General features: G+C 41.0%; 1 protein-coding gene across 2 annotated transcripts in view; it reads left to right on the forward strand.

Moving 5' to 3' along the window:
• The window catches only part of LOC138983647 (adventurous-gliding motility protein Z-like), a 165,972-nt gene that overhangs the window by 114,062 nt on the left and 28,208 nt on the right, over nt 1-23,702 (forward strand). For both annotated transcript variants that reach the window (XM_070356930.1, XM_070356936.1), the window contains 8 exons: nt 6,871-6,933; nt 14,036-14,137; nt 14,667-14,753; nt 17,953-18,015; nt 19,323-19,469; nt 22,281-22,343; nt 22,864-22,947; nt 23,653-23,702. The exon at nt 23,653-23,702 is cut by the window's right edge and continues 13 nt beyond it. In XM_070356930.1, the coding sequence (XP_070213031.1) occupies nt 6,871-6,933; nt 14,036-14,137; nt 14,667-14,753; nt 17,953-18,015; nt 19,323-19,469; nt 22,281-22,343; nt 22,864-22,947; nt 23,653-23,702 (659 nt within the window). The remainder of the gene's footprint in view (nt 1-6,870; nt 6,934-14,035; nt 14,138-14,666; nt 14,754-17,952; nt 18,016-19,322; nt 19,470-22,280; nt 22,344-22,863; nt 22,948-23,652) is intronic.

Here is a 23,702-nt window from a genome sequence, read left to right on the forward strand (position 1 = left end):
AGCCTGGTGGATTGTATCAACTCCATCTTCCAGCATCCTGAACTTGCCACGTCTCTACGGGCTCACATCTCCCTCCTGTCATTGCCACCCGTTGAGCGAACAAGCAGCGGGGGGCTAGTGTTGCGTGACACCGAGGCCACACCCAACACTCAAAGTCATCAGGCCGAGACCGAGGAACAGCCAACCAGGACGTCCCGGCGACTGAGGGTCAGAGCACATAGCCTCGATTCATCATCTCGTTCTACGGCTGTGCTTGACTCCGCCCCCTCCGAATCGTCTTCTCCTTCATGTCCTGCAACCCCTACCTCGTCCCTCCCCACCCCTATCAACTCACAATCGGCACAATCAAAAGAAATTCTTGAGGTGTCCGGTGAACTCGCCTCTGATTCTGCATATCGACCCCCACCCCCTTCTCCCCACCACACTGCCACTGCCGATGACAACCAGTCTTCTTACTGTGGCGAGTGCCCTGCGTCTGTGGTCATAAACTCTGCAAATTGTCCCTCTGTCGCTGACAACCAGTCTGACGTGTGCCCAGGGAACACTGATAGTGATGACACAGCCGCTGACAACCAGTCTGACGTGTGCCCAGGGAACACTGATAGTGATGTCACAGCCGCTGACAACCAGTCTGACGTGTGCCCAGGGAACACTGATAGTGATGTCACAGCCGCTGACAACCACTCTGACGTGTGCCCATGGAACACTGATAGTGATGTCACAGCCGCTGACAACCAGTCTGACGTGTGCCCAGGGAACACTGATAGTGATGTCACAGCCGCTGACAACCAGTCTGACGTGTGCCCAGGGAACACTGATAGTGATGTCACAGCCGCTGACAACCAGTCTGACGTGTGCCCAGGGAACACTGATAGTGATGTCACAGCCGCTGACAACCAGTCTGACGTGTGCCCTGTGAACACTGTTAGTGATACCACAGCCGCTGAGGCGTCTGCCTTCTCTCGGTCTCCAGTCTCTGCGGGCGTCACTAATTCCCCCATAGCACGCACTGCATCACATACCCCACCAGCACACCCAGAACTCGGCTACGAAGAATTCATATCCCTTCTGGAGACAGCAAAAATACAAGTTAAGTCTGAACTAAAACACCACATGAAAATAAAGCATGAAGAAATGCAGGACACGATAAATGCCATGAAAAAAGAAATGGCGGAACTACAAAAGCAGAATCATACACTAAAATCACAAATCGGCGACCAAAAAAAACTGTTCCAAAAGAACCACAAAAGCAAGCTTGACACCGGATCCCAGACTGATGCAGACACAGATGACTCTACCTCACCAATGTCAACGGATATTGAGCTCTCAAACAGGTTCTCTGTGTTAGATCCGTCTGTCTCTGGATCGGTCAGTCAGGCACCTGTCGGTAAAAAGCATGAGCCAATTAAAACGTCTGCTTGTATCAGTGACATTGTCAGTGTTTCCGCACCCACAAACACTTCATATGCTTCGGCAGTCAGTAAACCAGCAAGTACGAGTGAAGCCTCGAAGGACGTCGGCCGAAAAGAGGCTCAACCAGCATCCTCTATGACAAACAGACCCCAAAACAAAGAACGTTTTGCCCTGACCCCGAGAGGACAACTAGCGGAGTACCGAGTGTCGCCTTCAACAACACACGTCCTGCTGGGCGATTCGGTACTCTGCCCAGTGAAGCCTGACTTAATGTTTCGGGGAAAGGAAACACAGAACCTGAGTGTCTCAGGCCTTGACACAGATGACTTGTCTCACTGGCTGAGGAATATCCCAGAGTGCAAACAAGTGCAACTAGTTGTCGTGCACATAGGTGTAAATACGTGCCGCAGGACCACCATTACAGAGCAAATGTGGACCGTACTTTTGAAACAAATCAGAAAGGTGTTCCCTGAGGCACGCATCTTCGCCTCTTCCATCATACCAACCAGCGGAGAACACCTGTTGAAAAAGACAATTCTGTCCTCTAACACCTCTCTGAAAACAGTTTGTGTGAAAGAAAACGTCCTTTTTGTAGACCACGCAGACACCTTCCTCTCAAGCAACGGTGCCCCCCGCAAAGCGCTCTACAGGGACGCCCTCCACCCTAGTCGCCAAGGCACCATCCGGCTTGCTTGCAACATAAAATACGCCGGTCAGCCCACTGTAACCACTCGACGGGGGCCGTTACTACCAACCCCACAAAACCCAACGAGTGTTGACTGCGCCCCTAATCAGCCCTCAAGCCGCAGCGCCAGTGATGCAGAACAGTCCCATGAGCAGAAGCAGCGGGAACACTTGCGTAACGGCCCTCCACTCAGCCCGCCGCACTTGTCTCCTTGTCAAGTACCGAGACAACAGCATGGAAACAGTGCGGCAGGCTACATGCAGACGACGGACAGCGGATACCAACAACGCCGTGTCAGCGTCCCACCACCATACAGGCCGACACCACAAACGGTCGGCCAAGGTCATATGCCCTTTGCGACACCCTACGACTGGTACCCGCCAACATACCTTCCTCCCTCCATGTTTCCTCCTCCTCATGTGTTACACCGCCATGAGTACCAAGGAGAGCCCTATCGTGCTTGCAGGCCACTGGCAGCCCCGCTTCAGCAGTTTTTCTCCGGTCCCAGCAACTTTAATAGCTACGGAACTCATTCTACACTTGTGTGATTACGTAGATGGTGCTTGAACAAACGGCTGTTCTGGCGAGTGCGTGTGTGTGTGTGTGTGCGCGCGTGTGCCAGAACAACATGCTGACTGTTCAAACAAGTATTGACATCTACCCACAGCGGAATGTGTGTTTGCACAGACACGGCCTCCTATCCTTCATCAGTTTTATCAACTACGATTATACTCATAGTTGATGTTCGCGTGAACTTTAAAAGTGTCTCCACGGCGTAATGTTACGTTTTGAAGAACACTGACTCAGTGTATACATACTTTTCTTCCTGGCTAGCTACGTAAGCAGAAATCACTATTGTCTGAGTGACAGCAGGAAGCAGGAAACAGTATTTTTAATTTGATACAGGTGTCATATTCATCTGCTGGAAGGACAGTCGAAGTTGTGCACCGTTTTGAAGAACAGTGACGTTTTTAAGGACTGTGACTACATGTTTTTCTTGCTAGCCTAAGGAAGCAGAAAACAGTATTGTTCATATGACACGGAAGTAAATTTTTTTCTGCTTGGGACCAAAAAGGACTTTCAAAGTTTCTCTTTCACCTCATCATAGACTGAGTGCCTGAACGAAGAGAAATATATAGCTGTTGCTACCTCCGGTTTGACGTGCCTACTGACGTAATTAACTATAGGTACTTCGTTTTTAGCTGCGGTTTCTTTTAAATACCATTATATAAACGGCGTCATTACCATTTTTATTTTTATCTTATTTTTCTTCAGATTTTCTTGTGCATTTCTTCTTTTGTATGTTTATGTAATTGTCTTACTGACAGATTAACCATATTGTATGATGAACGGGCGCAGTGCATGGCCCACAAAAGAGGGCATGCGAATTGGACACCTAAACATAAATCATGTCATTAATAAGTTAGCAGACATCTCGTCAATCCTGTATAACTCTGGTAAACCTTTTCATATTTTTGGATTGTCAGAGTCTAGGCTGTCGAGTAAAGTAGCAGACTCCGAGCTCACAATCCCGGGTTATGTCATTTTACGCAGAGATGCACAGACACACACAGAAACTGGATTATTACTCTATATCAGTGAATCCTTAACTTTTACACGCCTTACCCACCTAGAGCAACACTCTGTTGAATCAGTGTGGATAGAAGTAAAATTAAAAAGAGCCCCAGCGATACAACTTGGTTTCTGCTACAGGAACCCATCTGAACGAGTGAACTGGAGGGATAATCTCTCTTCCATGTTAGACGCAGTTTTGCTCGAGGGAAAAGAAACAGTAATCCTTGGTGATTTTAACATTGATTTACTTAAACCAAATAAAGTATGGTTAGATATATTTGAATGTTATAATTTAAATCAGGTTGTGCAAACCCCCACAAGGGTAACAAACACCTCAAAAACGCTTATTGACCATGTATACGTATCTCACTTACACCATATAGCTGAAGTCTGTGTTCCAATACACGGCTGCAGTGACCATTACCCCGTGTGTGTCACCTGGTCCCGTAAAGGTGTAAAAGTCCCTCACGCTGGTCATAAAACAATAACATATCGTTCGTTTTCAAAATTTAATAAGGAAGATTTTCTTGAGGATTTGTTGCACTCCCCACTTGAAAATGTTTATAATTTGACTGATCCGGATGAAGCTTTTGGATATTGGCATGATGCTTTTTTAAAGGTTTATAATAAACACGCTCCATTGAAAACCCAGAGGGTTAAGCATCAATTGAAACCAAAATGGTTTGATCAAGAGTTGCAAGAGGCAGCGGATTATCGCGATATTTTGAAAAAAAGAGGGCTGGAAAATGAGTATAGAGATCAGAGAAACAAAGTTACATCTATGAAGCGATGGAAAAAGAAAAAGTATTTTCAGGAACTTACATCATCAAAACAAAATTCTAAGTCAATGTGGAAGGCAATAAATGAGTTAACAAATAAACAATCAACATCCAAATGCTCTGTCGTTAAAGACATATCCTCCGAGGAACTGAATAAACATTTTTCTAACATAGCTGAGAAAGTCGTTCCCGAAGACAAAACTCATTTAAATGATTTGAAGATTCTAACAGATTTTTGTGAATCTAAAAATATAATGTCGCAATCAAACATTCCATTTATTACTGTAACAGAAGTATGTAATGCACTCATGCACCTCAAGCAAACAGGAACCCGTGGAATTGATGGTCTGGACGGGAAGATTCTTAAATTAGCAGCCCCTGTACTTGCTGATTCTTTAACGCACCTGTATAATCTCTGTATAGATAAGTGTTATTTTCCAGTGGTGTTAAAGCAGGCTAAAGTTATTTCACTATTTAAGTCAGGGGATAAAACAGAACCCTCCAATTACAGGCCAATATCTATTTTATCGGTTTTATCAAAGCCGTTCGAACAACATATTAACAAGTTTATTATGTCACATTTTAACGAAAATGCTTTATTTCACCCAAATCAGTCGGGGTTCAGAACTCATCATTCATGCCACACAGCACTTGTTTCTCTAGTTGATCAGTGGTTGAGCAAGATTAACGAAGATAAATTATGTGCTGCTCTCTTCGTTGACTTTGCTAAAGCATTTGATGTGATTCATCATGACCTACTTCTTAGGAAACTCGCACTGTACGGCCTTAGAAATAATACAATATCGTTAATCAAGTCTTTTCTTTCTGATCGAGTACAAGCTGTGTGCGCCAACGGCTCTATGTCTAGCATGCAGTCGATAGGTTACGGCATTCCTCAGGGATCTGTACTCGGCCCTCTTCTCTTCACCATTTACATTAATGACCTTCCCCTACACATAAGCAGTAACTGTGAACTCTTCGCTGATGATACCACTATTCACACTTCCCACTCAAATGTGAAGGTATTGTCAAAACAACTTCAAGAAAGTGTAAACGAGCTTTTAGCGTGGACCGAATTAAACCACATGGCTCTTAATCCAGACAAAACAAAAAGCATGCTTATTACCACCAGACAAAAACGCCAAAACTTAAAATCTAAACTTCCACCTTTAACGATTGATAATCACATTGTTGAAGAAGTTAATAAACACAAAGTTCTAGGTGTTATTCTTGATAATAATTTATCATGGACTGATCACGTTACAGGAGTATGTAAAGTACTTTCCAAGAGGCTTTACTTGTTGTCCAGAATAAAACACTTCTTGAACAGGCATGCCAGGCAACTTTTCTTTAACGCTCACATTCAATCAATCATTGATTATGCGTCAACACTTTGGGATTGTGCGAGTGCAAAAACTCTGAAACCTTTATTTAGTATACCTAAAAGAGCAATCAAAGTTATTTTATTACAAGTCTCGGTTTCCAACGAAGACTATAAACTTCTAAACATCCTTCCTCCTAAATCAAGACTCATGTACAATAAAGGCGTTTTGATGCATAAACTCATAATTGGAAGAGCGCCTGCACCTCTTTCTTCTCAATTCACTTCGCACAATTTAAGAGACCCTTCAAAAATGTATGCTCCTCGGCCTCGTATAGATCTTTTTAAGTCCAGCCTACTCTTTTCGGGGACTCATCTTTGGAATTCACTTCCAAGCGGTATCAGACATTCCGTCAATGCCAAGACTTTTAAAGACAAATATTTCTCATTCCTTATACATGGCACATTTGTTCTCACTTAGCCTGAACATGTTTATATTGTTGATGCCTTATTTTTACCTTTTACACGTTTCAGTAGATACATGTACCTAATTAATTTCATAACATGACTTATGTAACGATGCTACATTGTTATTATTTGCAACGTAGTTGTTCCATTGATTCCTCAGTTCACAGAATTTTTCTTTCCTCGAAGTTGCACACGTTTTTGCTTGATTGATACAGTTTTCATTATGCCTTTGACAATAATATGTCATGTTCGCTTGTATGTATATTTTTGTTTGTTTTTTTAGTCTGTTAAGTTAATCGTTTGCTTGTTCATTGTTTGTTTTTATTACTTCTTTAATTGATATTCCAACATTTTTTAAACGTATTATCATTAGATTAAACCCTCCCATGGGCGAGGGCTGGATGTAAAAAAGCACCTGTTTGCTTATGCCACTACCCTCGTAAATAAAGAATTTGTCATTGTCATTGTCATTGTCTTTCTCTCTCTCTCTCTCTCTCACCCTCACTGTCTCTCTCTCTCTCTCTCTCTCTCTCTCTCTCTCTCTCTCTCTCTCTCTCTCTCTCTCTCCAAACAATTTCAAATTTTTCTAAACTTAAAATGACGATGAACTGTTTGTGTGTTTTCAACAGAGTTAACAGGCAGGACTCAGAGGCTGGAAGCAGCACTTGCACAAGAAACAGAGGACCACACGCGTGAGTCCACTCTTGTGTACACAGACCCTGTTTGTAACTTCGTTATTACAAGTTATTGTTAGATGTGACTGTGAGATCCACATTTTTAATCAGTGTTAAAAAAGGAGGAATCCTATAAGATCTAGGCGCAAGCCTTAAACTGAAATGATTCAGCCTTTCGAGATATTATGAGTGATACTATCTGTTGAAAGTTGTTTTGTGCAAGCCATTAAGGCATGTTCATAGTGTCCTGTGTGTCCCAGCTTATTTAAACCGAAAATGTAAGATGTGTCACAAACGCTCATTACCGTGGAATCACGGGTTCTAAATGTCCCCTATGCATTGATATCCCCTTGCCATGACGGCTTTGTACAGTGGAACTCCACTTTTAAGACCATACAAATTTAACATCGCAAGGGAATCTCAAAATGAAGATATACTGACAGATGTTATTAACATAAACACTAACAAGAGGCGAAGCCTTCAAGGCTCACGTAAGAAATAGACAAACAGTAACACAAACTCAATCACTCCGTCACACATACACACACACACACACACACACACACACACACACACACACACACACACACACACACACACACACACACACACAGTAAGCATTGGTGACACTGTGCAAGAAAGCGAGACACTAGATATGTCTGTCTGCATGTAGCCTACTAACAGGGACACGCCTAAGAGTAATACCTAATATTCTGGACTCGCAACGAAATATACAAACAAATGACAATGAACAACGTTTCGACCTAATGGTCTTCAACAGGTTAAAAAAAAAATGAAAACAACAATACAAATATCAAAACGACTTATCAGAGAAGATGATGTCCTCCAAGCGCAAAAGAAGGGGGAAGGGAGATAAATCAAAAAGAAAAATGAGCAATGAAAAATGAAACCAAAACGAAACAAATCAGAATAATAACGCTTGAAGGGCCTGAAGTTGAAAGAGAGAGAGAGAGAGAGAACAATACCTGCGACACGACTGCCAACTAGTCTCGGCCCGCTCAAAGTAACAATGACCGAGACTTTCAGTAATTCCTTCGCGTGACGTCTAACCCTCTTACGCCATAATGTGACGTCTTCAAATGACGAAATGTTAAAGTTTCTACCACAGACATACACACGCACGCACATACGTGCGTGTGACGTCTTCAAATGACGAAATGTTAAAGTTTCTATCACACACGCACGCACGCACAGACAGACAAAAGTTAGGTGGGATAGGGGCGGGGGGGGGGGGGGATAAATCAGGCGTATTAAAAGGAAATCACACCACGCCGTGGATCGTGTAACTCTGCATTTGCGCCACCGCAACTTCTCTCGAATGATAAATTAAATTGTTAGAATGCTAGGCACTCAGCATGTTCTCAAGTGTTGCATTTCACATACTTATATCCTTAGCTATATTTCTGTATATATTTTTTTATGCTTTGATGGCCCTGGTGATCGTGACGATCTGTTTTTCTTCTCGTTTCCCCATGTTTTGGGCATATTTTCAGTTTCTGCGTCAAATGCAACAAAACGGAGATTACTGGTTGTTCTTGGACATGTTCACTGATAACTTTAATGTTTTATGAATCTCCACGTGTAGTTTCTCTGTATATAGTTCCATGTATACTTTGCAAGAAGCAGATAAAAACAGAGTGTCAACAACTCTCTGTAATTTGCCACCGCATCAATTCAATGTTAGATGTCACTCGCCACCGCATTTTTTGTTATTCGCCACCGCACTACGCAAATTGTTATTTTCAAACGCATCAACATCGTGGAGGCATTTAAACCTTTATTTTTGTCACAAAACTGACAGCAATTGATAGGAGCATTTTAACTTTAGTGCTGCAAGTTTTAAACTCAGGGGCGTGGCGTGATCTTGCCTATGCAAAGGATTTAAAGGCACCATGAGTTGACAAATCAAACTGTAGTATTTCTTCTTCTTCTTCTTCTTCTTCTTCTTCTTCTTCTTGGGCAGGAGTGAGCAAGTGTGTGTGTGTGTGTGTGTGTGTGTGTGTGTGTGTTGGTGTGAGCCTTGAGTGTTGATTTGTGTTTATACTCTTTGCCACAGACATCACACGCGTACTTAGTGATTTGCACACATGTGTGGCGGTTTGGGTTTGCATTGCGTTTGCACGCACATTTTTTGTGGCACTTGGAGCAGTCGAAAGGTGTTTGCCCGATGTGCTGTTTGTTCACATGTGACTGGAGGTCTGCAGACCTCGTGAATGTTTTTTTGCACATCCCACAGGTAACCCTTGGACCCCCACCCTCTGTGTGATGGAAGAGCCTGTGGTTTCTTAATGTTCGTTGGTGTTTATATGTTTTCCCACATTCTGGGCATAAACACTGCTTTTGCTCTGACTTCTTTTTCTGCGGTGTCGAAGTCACTGGTGGTCGAGTAGTAACTTCTGCCACATCACTGACATCAAGGAAGCTGTCAATGGTTTGCCCGGACTGTTCCAAATCCATCTGCAACCAAACCACTCGTATCCCGTCAGAAAAGTTATTGTATAAGCATATGTGATTGAAGAGCGCAGCGATTCTTGCCATTCTAGCAATAAACACTCAGTGGCTGAAATCACTAAGTTTGACAATATGGAACCTACCTCTTCCTGTTTGATTTGCGGTCACTTGAGTCTGAAACTGGGCCTGGAACGCTCCTGTTAAAAACATTGTGGGGCCAAATACCACATAATTCTAAAATTCTTAAGCTTCGTTGGTGTTTATGTGTGTGAAATAATTCTAAAATTCAGTCATTCTTATTACCAGCGACAACACAAAAACTCATCAGTTTGACGCTGGAAGAGAAAAGAACGCCTCTGACAGACGTGACGTTTTTCGGGAAAGAAGAATGACGAAGAATGTGGGAGTGAAACGCCGCCAGGTGCGTCTCAGAAACGTGTTCTACAAAAGCTGAACTATACACTGAACTGAACAACTCCAAATCAATATTTTCAATTGGAAGTGACAGAATCAGAACTCTTCAACATATTATGCAATTCATTAGACAGTTGCGGTGGCGAATAACATCCAAGACGTGAAATTGCGGTGGCGAATTACACAAAGCATCGGTGGCGTATAACATGAAGTCTAATTGTTTGTGTTTCCTTTTGCCGCGTGCGTCACCCAAAGACAAAATTGTGCAACAGCATTCATCAAGAATACAAAGGACATGTTTAGCTCACAGGATATCATCACGGGAATGCATCAACTAGTGCTGTTTCGTTGAAGTTACGAAGGAAGGGACAAATCGTGCAATTTCAGCTACAATTCCAGCAGAAATCGACCTTCTGAACTGCCGAAACCTGACATTTCGACTAAAAAAGCACGTACCTTAGACCTTGAGTATATACTTCTTTAAAATGTACTAATGAAGAATCTAGATGATGCCTGAAAGTCCTACAAATTTTCATTTTCTGTGAGAGACCTACCTTGCAGCTTGCCTCTTCGTCGGCGTGAAGCGATAAAACGTTGCGGTGGCGCAAATGCAGAGTTACACGATCCACGGCGTGCACACGGGTGTTTATGACAAGGTAGGCATGGCTGCTTTGTTGTTCTATACACCCTTGCTGACCTCCATGTTGGCAAAACAGAGATTAACAGTCTAATGATTAAGCCTAAACTAACATACCACTAATTTGATAGTCTTTTGTTCCAAAGATGACCAGAAAAAGATCATGCTTGCCATTGTTAAAATCAGAACTCTTAACGTCCTGCAAGGGTTTTAGTATGTCCTGAGGCCAAATTTCATAAGGATTTGGAAAAAATGGACCAAATCAGGGTCTGTTATAAAAAAACAAGAGGCGAAGCCATCAAGGCTCACGTAAGAAATCGACAAACAGTAACACACACACACACACACACACACACACACACACACACACGCACACACACACACACACGCACACACACAGAAAGAGCATAGGTGAAACTGTGCAAGAAAGCGAGACACTAGATCTAGATCTGTCTGTCTGCATGTAGCCTACTTACAGGGACACGACTGCCAACTAGTCTCGGCCCGCTCAAAATAATAATGACCGAGACTTTCAGTACTTCCTTCGCGTGACGTCTAACCCTCATACGGCATAAATAGACTGTATGGGTTTTTGGGTGTTTTTTTCTGTGTCCGAGACAGCTTCATAATGCGTGTTTGTGTGTGTTTGAGTTGATCCGTCTCTGCACCCCATTTTTTTAGGTGTAGGGGGTGGGGGAGGTTAGTTCATATCAATTGACACTTTATCAAACCATTTGAATAATTCATATAAAAAGTTCTGCTGGTTGCTGTGTGATACAAAACAAGTCGCGTAAGGCGAAAATACAACATTTAGTCAAGTAGCTGTCGAACTCACAGAGTGAAACTGAACGCAATGCAACGCAGCAAGACCGTATACTCGTAGCATCGTCAGTCCACCGCTCACGGCAAAGGCAGTGAAATTGACAAGAAGAGCGGGGTAGGAGTTGCACTGAGAAGGATAGCACGCTTTTCTGTACCTCTCTTCGTTTTAACTTTCTGAGCGTGTTTTTAATCCAAACATATCATATCTATATGTTTTTGGAATCAAGAACCGACAAGAAATAAGATGAAAGTGTTTTTAAATTGATTTCGAAAATTTAATTTTGATAATAATTTTTATATTTTTAATTTTCAGAGCTTGTTTTTAATCCAAATATAACATATTTTATGTTTTTGGAATCAGAAAATGATGGAGAATAACTGAGATGAATGTAAATTTGGATCGTTTTATAATTTTTATTTTTTTACATTTTTCAGATTTGTAATGACCAAAGTCATTAATTAATTTTTAAGCCACCAAGCTGAAATGCAATACCGAAGTCCGGGCTTCGTCGAAGATTACTTGACCAAAATTTCAACCAATTTGGTTGAAAAATGAGAGCGTGACAGTGCCGCCTCAACTTTCACGAAAAGCCGGATATGACGTCATCAAAGACATTTATCGAAAAAATGAAAACAACGTCTGGGGATATCATACTCAGGAACTCTCATGTCAAATTTTTCAGTCCAGTAGTTTAGTCTGAATCGCTCTACACACACACACGCACAGACACACACACTCACACACACACACACACACACACACACAGACACACACAGACACACACACACATACACCACGACCCTCGTCTCGATTCCCCCCTCTACGTTAAAACATTTAGTCAAAACTTGACTAAATGTAAAAAAAAAGAAAAACAAGTTATATAAATATGTTATATTCGGATTAAAAACAAGCTCTGAAAATTAAATATATAAAAAATTTTATCAAAATTAAATTGTCCAAATCAATTTAAAAACACTTTCATCTTATTCCTTGTCGGTTCCTGATTCCAAAAACATATAGATATGATATGTTTGGATTAAAAACACGCTCAGAAAGTTAAAACAAAGAGAGGTACAGAAAAGCGTGCTATCCTTCTTAGCGCAACTACTACCCCGCTCTTCTTGTCAATTTCACTGCCTTTGCCATGAGCGGTGGACTGACGATGCTACGAGTATACGGTCTTGCTGAAAAATGGCATTGCGTTCAGTTTCATTCTGTGAGTTCGACAGCTACTTGACTAAATGTTGTATTTTCGCCTTACGCGACTTGTTATTATTTAGTTAGTGGAAGAATCTTTTGTAATGTATCTTTGATGGTGTATGCTTTTAATTAAGCGTTGTTGACTATGAATGTAGATGTAAATGCTTGTATAACTGTGTTTTAATTTTAAATGTGTCAAGCGCAAAGAGCATAATTGTAAAGTTATGATGTTGCGCTATATAAATGCTCATTTATTATTATTATTATTATTAATTGTCACTATGATGTTTTATTTCTGATAGGATGACCGGGCAGTTGACACTATGATGTTTTACTTCTGATAGGAAGCTCGGGCAGTTGACACTATGATGTTTTATTTCTGATAGGAAGCTCGAGCAGTTGACACTATGATGTTTTACTTCTGATAGGAAGCTCGGGCAGTTGACACTATGATGTTTTACTTCTGATAGGAAGCTCGGGCAGTTGACACTATGATGTTTTATTTCTGATAGGAAGCTCGGGCAGTTGACACTATGATGTTTTACTTCTGATAGGAAGCTCGGGCAGTTGACACTATGATGTTTTACTTCTGATATGAAGACCGGGCAGTTGACACTATGATGTTTTACTTCTGATAGGAAGCTCGGGCAGTTGACACTATGATGTTTTACTTCTGATAGGAAGCTCGGGCAGTTGACACTATGATGTTTTACTTCTGATAGGAAGCTCGGGCAGTTGACACTATGATGTTTTACTTCTGATAGGAAGCTCGGGCAGTTGACACTATGATGTTTTACTTCTGATAGGAAGCTCGGGCAGTTGACACTATGATGTTTTACTTCTGATAGGAAGCTCGGGCAGTTGACACTATGATGTTTTACTTCTAATAGGAAGCTCGGGCAGTTGACACTATGATGTTTTACTTCTGATAGGAAGACCGGGCAAATGTATGTGTGTTGTGGGGGAGTGTGTGTGTGTGTGTGTGTGTGTGTGTGTGTGTGTGTGTGTGTGTGTGTGCGTGCGTGCATGTGTGTGCGTGCGTGCATGTGTGTGGGACGAGGGTCTTATTTATGTATGTGTGTGTGTGTATTGGTGTATGTGGGTGTGTTGGTGTGTGGGTGAATATATATGTGTGTGGAGCGACAGTCTTGTGTGTGTGTGTGTGTGTGTGTGTGTGTGTGTGTGTGTGTGTGTGTGTGTGTGTGTGTGTGTGTGTGTGTGTGTGTGCATTAAAGTGTACTAAAGAAATTACACAATGTTCTATTGTAACTCACGTTGGGAATCCCTCGCGACTTTCTTCGTTTAGTGGGGCACTGAGGGGGTCTTGGCAACCCTCGACCCCTGTAAGTGCCCCACTAAACAAAGAAAGTCTCTCGGGATTCCCAACGTGAGTTATAAATAGAACATTGTGTAACCTCTATTGACCTCTAACTAGAAGTCTGATTGATTACAAAATATGTTGCATTCTAAACACACTTACATAACAATAAAGAATTTAGTTGAATGAAAATGTATTGTAGTGTTGGATAGTATTGTTGACCTCTACTTGTACCAATTATTGTGACCATCTGCAGATCGAGTGACAGAACTGGATAGAGAGGGAGAAGTGAAGGACGAAAAGATCAATGAATTGTCCACAACCATTTCTCGAAACTCGGAAAAGGTGGCTAATGCAGGTATGATTTCTGTTCAGGACTGAGTGTGCATATGCACGTGTGTGTGTGTGTGTGTGTGTGTGTGTGTGTGTGTGTGTGTGTGTGTGTGTGTTTGTTTAAAAATTAACATGGCAAGGCTGAAGAGTGATTTCAGTTGAATCGCTTTTACAGCTCGCTCAGACTTGAGTGATTATGTACGTATCTTATCACTCGCTTTGACGTGTCTCAAATTTTTAATCGCACCTTTGTTGTACATATTGTAGTTGAATGTGTCACTGTGTGTGTGTGTGTGTGTGTGTGTGTGTGTGTGTGTGTGTGTGTGTGTGTGTGTGTGTGTGTGTGTGTGTGTGTGTGTGTGTGTGTGTCCATCTTAATCAGAACTTCAGGTGATAATTCATTATCAGGGTTGTTTCATTTGTGCTTTCGTCTTTGGCTGCTTTAGTAATGGAGGATGAGTACATGGAATTAAACGCTAAGATGGAAGGTTGCGTTGATCAGAAATTAAGCAGTGGCGGTTTGAGCTTAACAAAGTCTCCTTCTCGTGTCACAGAGGAGCTAACGAAAGGTTACCAGGATATGGATCAGAAGCGTCAAGATGCAGAACAGTTGTGTTCATCCCTGCAACGCAGACTTGACGGTATGCTTGTTGATCGTGTGTTTGTGTTATTAGAAATGCGATGTGGTGCCAAAAGAAAAAATTCCATGTTTATGTAAATTGAAAATGGAAATTAAAGTTTTATCTTATCTTATCTTATTGTAGCCGTGTGGCGATTTCATGTACTGTTGTCTGTTACGGATGGTTTTTCGTGTAAGTGTCTGTGTGTATTTATGCTTCTATCAGAAAAATGCGTGTGCTACTCTGTTTACAAACTCCCGTCTCACACACACACAACACTCAAACAAGGCACAAAGACTGAACACAATTAATGCCCTTTGCCCTCGTACCTATATTGTAACATCAACACAAAAATACAAATATGTTATCTCTCATGCAGTCTACAAATCACTTGCATTCATGTATAAGAAGAATAATATCTTGAAAACGCGTAGGAGACTAACTGTCTCACGATTGACGAAGTCCTCGTCTCACACAATTATTCTGACGATTATGTTTCCTGTTTAACACAGTTTCACTTTACGCACATTTCACATGTCACGTAATTCTCAGTTGACGACGTCTTCGTCTCACACAATCCTTCTGACGATTATGTTTCTTCAGTGGTAATTCACACATGTCCAATGACTACTCACTATTAAGCGGGTACATACTCTGGATCCATATCACCCACGACGAAATACAGCTCGTGGTGACTATGGGGTGAGGTTCCACCGGTTTCCAGAACTCCAGCGCTGATACAACCTTGCGCCCACAATCAACGGATCCGTGGCGCCAAGGAGGGAATGCCCGTCTCTTCTTTCTCTCCCGCCGCCGAGTGGTGCCATTCGTCACTCCGACCGGGGTGCTGCGTAAAAAGTTTATGCTACCATAAGTCTCAATTCTTAGATAAACTTTTCCACGAAATAATACTGCTATTCTTTCTCAATACTGTTCAATTATCCGACAACTAACTTATGCTGTTATATTATTTACACCAGCTCATTTACAAGTAACTTCATTACAAAAGAACATACACACTCCTTTTCAAAATGGCTGACAACAGCTCACGCTTCTCCAACCCAATTTACAACATGACTCTCACAGTCATTTCACAAGTCAATATTACTGAGCAAAATACAATTCAATAAATACCTGTATATTCACAGCATAGAATCACTCATGATTCTTCCACAACACGAGTCGTACAGTATTCGACCTCAATGTTTGGTGAGCAGCATTACAACCCAAACGTGGAGACATTCAGAGACACGTCTCTTCTCTTCAACTGTCGGTCATGCTCTAACCTTCACAATCCAACCCTGGCTTCCTCCTGTTAACAATCTTCTTTCTCATTGGTCAATAGCAGCCAATGGAGATATACTTTACAAAAATAGGTCACCTCTTCTCAACAGGTGATTTCTACACTCCTGTGAACCACAAGTATGGCAAGCCAATCTGTACACATGTGTTAAATACTTTTAATACTGACTTATGTACAAATCCATTTGTCACATTGTCCCTCTCTTTTACTCCCCGTCTATTATTTTCCCCTGACCCAAGTTGTGTCTCCCGCTAGGATTATTGTGTGTTGTAGCTAATTGTAGATGTGTAGGGAGGCTGGTTTTTTATTGGTTGACTGTTTGAATGAGTGCGCGCGCGCGAGAGGCAGAATGATAGCGTGGGCTTGATGAGTACCCGGTGTGATTTCGTAGTGTGAAGACGTGTCAGTGTGCGTATCGGCTTGGATTTGTGCTGTTTAACTTTTGATTGAACGATTACTGTGTTAATGTAAGGAGTGTAGCTGAGCCATTATAACCGTATTTTGGCGAAGGATTGATTCGAGGATTGTTTAGAGAGACTTTGTGTGTGTGAGAAACGTTTTAGAGCTGGTTTTACATCAGCGAAGTGACTTTCGACCGGGATCGTAATTTAAGTTCCGACGAGTTGTGTGCGGCTTAGGTGTATATTGAGGAAGGAACTGTAAGTAGATATTGTTTCTTTGGTATTATTGTATTTGCTATGTTTAATCAGTTCTATGATGTGTTCTGAGCGTATGATTGATGCTATGGCGTGTATGTATGTATGTATGTATGTATGTATGTATGTATGTATGTATGCATGTATGTATGTATGTATGTATGTATGTGTGTCAGCCATTTTGTTTCCCGCGACAGCTGAGTGTCTTTGTTCACGACGTAGCGTGCCTTGTGACGTCATAGCTAGAGTAACTTCCCCTTAGTAACTTAGTAGTATGGACCTTGAAATTATCGGCCCTCGTCACGCTTCAATGCGTGCAGACGTGACGTGTCCTCGGATATCTATTGTGTTGTAAAGGATAATAGGTCCTGTCTCCCAATCGCTCTTTCTTCTACCCCCTCCCCCTCTGTTCCCTTGATATAGTAGGTTTATTGTGTATGTATGGTTAGGATGCATTGGTATGAATGGTGCGTTTTAGCTTGTTATGCCATGTACTTATATTATGTTTTCTTTTCTTTTCATGTGTCATCAGACACTGCTTTCTGGTGTCTGCTTTCTGGTGTCTGCTTTCTGGTGTACGTTAAATAAAAGTCACGTTATCGCAACCTCTGACTTGGCGTCTCATTTATGCTTCCTGGCCTATTTCCCCCCTCCAATCCACCCTATCACATTATCTTATCTTATCTTATCTTATCTTATCTTATCTTATGGTCTCCAATTTGCTTGGCTTTGTTTCTAAATTGTTATAAATACACAGATCAATTAGAGGGAGAGGCTGGCTGGTAGCTCTGTTGGAAGACAACTGTACTAGTGATCCTCGGGTCAGAGCTTCGAATCTAGGCCGGGACGGACAATGGTCAACTTTTGTGCAATGACTACGAGACGGCATCCATGCTCCACCTCCATGTCATCGCCGTGAAACCTTGTTTGTTCTGCCAAAAGTGACTGCATGATCACACCTCAAGACGCACACGCCTGGGTAGCGTTACTCTTGTTGCTGCTTGCTTTCCATCGGGAGGAAGCGACCCGCATTTCTCAGCTATAGAGCAGCCATTTTTGAAAAGAAATAAAATTAAGTTTTAAAAATAAATTTAATCTCAAATTTACTTGCGAGACGAGTTTTTTCTCTTTGTTTTTTAATCTTTTTTTAATTTTATTTTTAACGCATATTACATGTCATTTTTTTTTAGATTTTGTTGAATTGCTTATAGTGCCTTTTCGTATCGGTTATCACACCATTCTCACCTTGTTTTGGTAACAGAAGCGACAGATAAAATTCAGCAACTGGAGGCAGCACTGCAGAAAACCACTGAAGGCCTTGGACGTGAGTAAAACTACTAGCTGTTTGAGTGTTTTGTTAATGTTTGTACATCTTTGGTATTGGGGACCATGTAATTCACACTTTTACGTTATTTATTTTCACAAAATATGAAAAAAGACGAATTATTACAGTTGGTGTTTTCCGTGTATAATGACTGAGGTCGGAATCTGGCTAGATTCCGAATCTATCTGGATAGAATCAGAATTCTGATACTATCTGGATGAGATCAGAATTCCGATCCCCATCGGAAGTTTGCTGGATAAAAACAGAGTTCTCATTTCATCTGGCTGAGATCGGAATTCATATTCTCTCCAAAAGATTGCTGTATATAATCAGAATTATGTTGTAGTGTTGAACTCAATACCTGTTGTACTGTTGAACTCAGTACATGTTGTACTGTTGAACTCAATACCTGGTGTGCTGTTGAACTTAATACCTGTTGTACTGTTGAACTCAATACCTGTTGTACTGTTGAATTCAGTACCTGTTGTACTGTTGAACTCAGTACATGTTGTACTGTTGAACTCAATACCGATTGTTCTGTTGAACTCAATACCTGGTGTACTGTTGAACTCAATACCTGGTGTACTGTTGAACTCAATACCTGCTGTACTGTTGAACTCAGTATATACATGTTGTACTGTTGAACTCAATACCTATTGTTCTGTTGAACTCAATACCTGGTGTACTGTTGAACTCAATACATGTTGTACTGTTGAACTCAATACCCGGTTGTACTGTTGAACTCAATACCTGTTGTACTGTTGAATTCAGTACCTGTTGTACTGTTGAACTCAATACCTGGTGTACTGTTGAATTCAATACCTGTTGTACTGTTGAATTCATTACCCGTTGTACTGTTGAATTCAATACCCATTGTACAGTTGAACTCAATACCTGCTGTGCCCGGAGTGCGTCTTACACACAGACCTGTTACCCCCAAAACCTGACAAGAGTCAAGTAAAAAAAATAGTAATCTGATGACCAACATAGTAACCCAGTGGTTACAAACGCCAACATTAGCAACACAAACGTAATTAAGTAATTTGAAGCAAATTTGAAAATCGTAGTCTGGACTCAAATTGAGTAATCAAATTTTTTTAAACAAAATAATAAAAAATTACTCCAAAATTGTAAGGGTAAACAGGACTCTAATGGAGTCTTCAAAATCCTTAAAAAAAATAGTAATAAATTACTCCAAAATAGTACGGATAAACAGGTCAGCATAATTTTGTTTGTACGTGTGTGTGTGTGTGTGTGTGTGCGGTGTGTGTGTGTGTAGGTGTGTGTGTGTGTGTGTGTGTGTGTAGGTCTGACAGAAGAGATAGTGCAGCTGCAAGCCAATCTGTACCGACTTACCAACGAAAGAGATGAGCTACAGACCACATCAGAGAACCAGGTGGCACAGCTGACCGAGGACAGGGATGCGCTCAGAGCCAACTGTGACAGACTCAAAGGTAGGTTTCATGAAGAATACTATAGGATGACCCCCCCAAAAAAAATGCTACCCATTAATAACGCTAATAACTCTTAAACAATGTTTTTTTCATATTGGTGATGATGTTGTATGGAAACAAATAGCTAAAGGTGGAGTAAAACATATATATATACCCATCTTGTGAAAAATGATGGCAATCTACAGTGCATGGAAAAATGGTCTAATTTATTGAATTTTGATGTAAATGCTAGAAAGGTGTTTTTGACAATAAGGCGAACTACACAAGACACATACCTGAGGTGGTTCCAATATAGAATACTACATAGAATTTTTCCCACTCAACGCCTGTTATTTTTGATGAAAATTTCTGACACATCACTATGTAGCTTTTGTACACAGGAAGAGGAAACCTTAGAACATTTGTTTTGGGAGTGCACAAGAGTTAAGCTTTTTTGGTCTGATTTCACAGAATGGTTATGCCTAAATTTCACACATTGCAGTAATTTGAATTTGTCAAAAGAGCTTGTCATTTTAGGGTATTTAGACAACTTTTATACCGATTCTGTTTTTGATTTGTTTATTCTCCTTGCCAAACAAAGTATATTTGGAGCCAAATTAAATAAGACAGTTCCAACACTAAATGTTTTTGTGAAAATTGTTAAACAAAGGTTTTTGATCGAAAAGTATAATGCTAGTGTAAATAATTATTATGGTAAATTTGCAAAGGATTGGTGTTTATATAGACTGTTACACGACACTTGAGATTGCCACAAGTTCTCAAACGTCGTATAGATGTGTTCTTTTATTCTACGTCGCCCGTCTTCGCAGCAGCAGAAAACAACTCGTCAAAATGAGTTCGAGGATTTATTCAGCATTCAATACATATAACTGCACAACTAGCAGAACTCAAATAGAAGCTTTTTTTAACATTCAAATCGCGCTGGCATATATAGTAAATACTCAATCTCGAGAATATTCCAGACCGAACACGATACAACTACATTATACGAGCCGTGCATGGACTAAACTAGCGACATTCTCTCTGACGTACATCAAAAGCGCCGACACACTTAATCCGAACGAACGCCACGAACTCACGACTAAAACAGCATGGTAAACAACTTGTTTTGACAGGACTAGAAAGTTCACCTGCATTCTCGTCCAAGCATAAATATTGTGTTTACAAAATATAATATCGGTACTTTCCCACAAAGTACAAATAAGTCAACTACATGCAACACACAAAACTGAACCAAAGCTCAGCAACGGTAGCGTTTCCTAACATAGACACTTTTTTCATTGTTGCCATAGGATAATTGTATTGATTGATTTCGTATGAACATTTTTGAATGTGATACCCCCTGACCCATTTATTCATAACATGTTATACAGTACTTTTATGTCGATAATTAAACCCCATACTTGTATACTTGGAGGCTAAAGTGTGACCACCGTCCCCACCTACCCCCCCCCCCCTCCCCTCCCCCAACCTCAGTTACCCCCCCCCCTTCCATGTCCCCTGTCTTTTCAACAACCCACCCTACTGTCTATGTCTGTGTCTTGTCTAGGTATGTGCGTGTGTATGCGCTAAGACAGCCATACCTTATGTTGATAAACTCTGTGTATGCTGTATGTTATGTTGTGTTTATGTGTATATAAAAGAAATAAAAAAATATATTAAAATTTTTTTTTTAAACTCTTAAACTACTGCAGCTGTTTACTTCATATTTGGTGTACATTGGGTTGCGATAAAGGATAAGTCGCCACAGTTTCAAGGGTGTACGTTAAATGTTCTGACTTCAATGCTCTTTCGGGAACAAATCCAAATTCGGGAATTGCCGCGAAAATACCAGATCTGGCCCTCAGAGGTAGCCACACTAACACGATTTTAACACTCCAGATTTTCATTTGTTGGTTTTTCTGAATGTTCTTGCATAAAATTAAAAAAACAACCTCAGATAATAGATGTGTTAAAACAGCAATTAACATAAATACATTTCGGTTTACCTTTTGTTGCACATTCTGTCCTTTTCTATCTTATTTGATTTAATTTTACACTGTATTTCCATTTGTTAGTGTTTCAACCCCCTTTTATTTAACTCTTCGCCGTCTTAAATCTCACATCGGAGAGATAAATATCATAATTTTTATGCTTGGCAGCCCTCTCACTCTCTCTTTATTTGAAACATTTTGGACGCCCCTCTTTCAGTCTCCCCTCCCTCCTACTTGTATTCGCCCTCTTTCTTGTCCTTTCCCTACGTTACAATGGATCCGCGAAAGAATTGCCCCTACGTTGCAGACCCTGTAGCTTTTCACGACAGGTATGTTTTGATCAAAATAAAAGACAAAGGGACAACAGAAAGTGTCCTTTTTTCTAAAGGTGTCCTCTCATCTGAGGGGCCCCGCATTGCAGGTGCCACTGTAGCCATGTACAGGGTGACCCCCAAAAATGCCACCATTTCAATTGCTAATTACTCCTCAATTACTTCAGCAATTTACTTCATATTTGGTGTACATTAGCCTGAGATGTGGGATAATAAATAAACAAAGTTTTCAGTATGTAGGTTAAGTATGTGGGTTACGCTTTTTAAAGAGCATTTTTCAAATTGGGAGAATGCCTCTAAAGTGGGAGGTTTGACCACTACAGGATCACTGCTTGCTGTGCCTGCGTGTACGCTCATTGTGCACGTGTTTGAATGTGTGATTTAACTGTGTATTTTGTTAGGGGTAAATTCACTTTCTGTTAAAGATTTCAAGTTATCTCATAGTTGCAGACGAATATATTAGATGGGACATGCCACATGTGATTTACCCATTGGCTTAATTGCAGGTTTTGTGGAGGAATTGACCGATGCAAAGGCCTCTCTGGAAGACGCCAAGCATGATCTGGAAGGTGAGACTAGATTCGTTTTCCTTTGTTCTTATAGCCTACAGTTTCTCTCTTGTGCAAGCATTAAGAATACCAGAACAAAGTGTCTGAAACCTTTATACTTATGTATTATAAAGATCTATCACTGAGTCAATCGGTCATATAATCTCTCTCTCTCTCTCTCTCTCTCTCTCTCTCTCTCTCTCTCTCTCTCTCTCTCTCTCTCTCTCTCTCTCTTCTCTCTCGCTCTTTATCTCTCTCGCTCTCTATCTCTCTCTAAGAATGCCTGAAGCCTCTATCCTTTTGTTTTCTTAAGATCATTCAATTAATCAATCAATCAATTAATCAGACAACCTCTCTCACACACACACCCACACACACACACACACACACACACACACACACACACACACACACACACACACACACACACACACACACACGAACGTACAGGCGCGCGCACAAACACACGCGTGTGCACACACACATGTTGTCTTTTTGGTATATTGGCCTGTGTCACATTATGCTTGTGTTGCACGTGCAGGGAAGCTGAGGAGGACGGACAAAGAAAGAACTAATCTGATTACTGCCAACGACGATCTCGAAGCTCAGAAAATCAGTTCTGAAGGTTTGACGCACATATTCAGTACATTTCTAGGAAATGCAACATTCGGAAAACATGAGACAACTCAATCAAACAAACTTTATGATACAGAATTTTGAATAATTATGATGATATGCCAAGAATCAAATAAACGAGGGTTGTGTAATCGAATAGGGTATCTAACCGGTGAGTTACAATCACAAGACCTATTTTGGAAATGGTATAAATCCCTGGTTTATGTTTGTTGTGATGATGAATTTCTGTTTGAATTATTGTAACGTGTAATTACGTCCTCTTGGGACCAATTGGCTGACATTTGGACCATAGATCATGAGGAAGCACTCCTTCTTGGTCTATGGTTTGGAATTGTATTCATATTATTTGTTTATATTCGAACAAGCCCTGTGTGCTTTTTCGACTCGCCAGCATTTGATTGGCTTGTTTCGTCAAACATAGAGATACAATGCTGATGCTGATGATGATGATGATGATGATGATGATGATGATGATGATGATGATGATGTAATGAGTGTGTTCGTGTTTTTGAAGCCCTGAAAGTTCCGTTGTGAGCTTGGTTTCTTTATTGTGCGTTTGTGTGCACACGACAGTGTTTGTAAACAGATGAGTCTGCAAAGAAGTTGACTCTCGGAAATAAATCCCCCAACGATTCCTGATTAAAACCAATGTACAATTGTTATAACGAATGTTTCTATGTACACTTTCTTACAGCTGCGATGCGAGAAATGTTAGAGAGGACGAGGCAACTGGAAGAATTGAAA

This window comes from Littorina saxatilis, linkage group LG1, assembly GCF_037325665.1.
Source record: "Littorina saxatilis isolate snail1 linkage group LG1, US_GU_Lsax_2.0, whole genome shotgun sequence".
In the NCBI taxonomy this organism is placed as follows: domain Eukaryota; kingdom Metazoa; phylum Mollusca; class Gastropoda; order Littorinimorpha; family Littorinidae; genus Littorina; species Littorina saxatilis.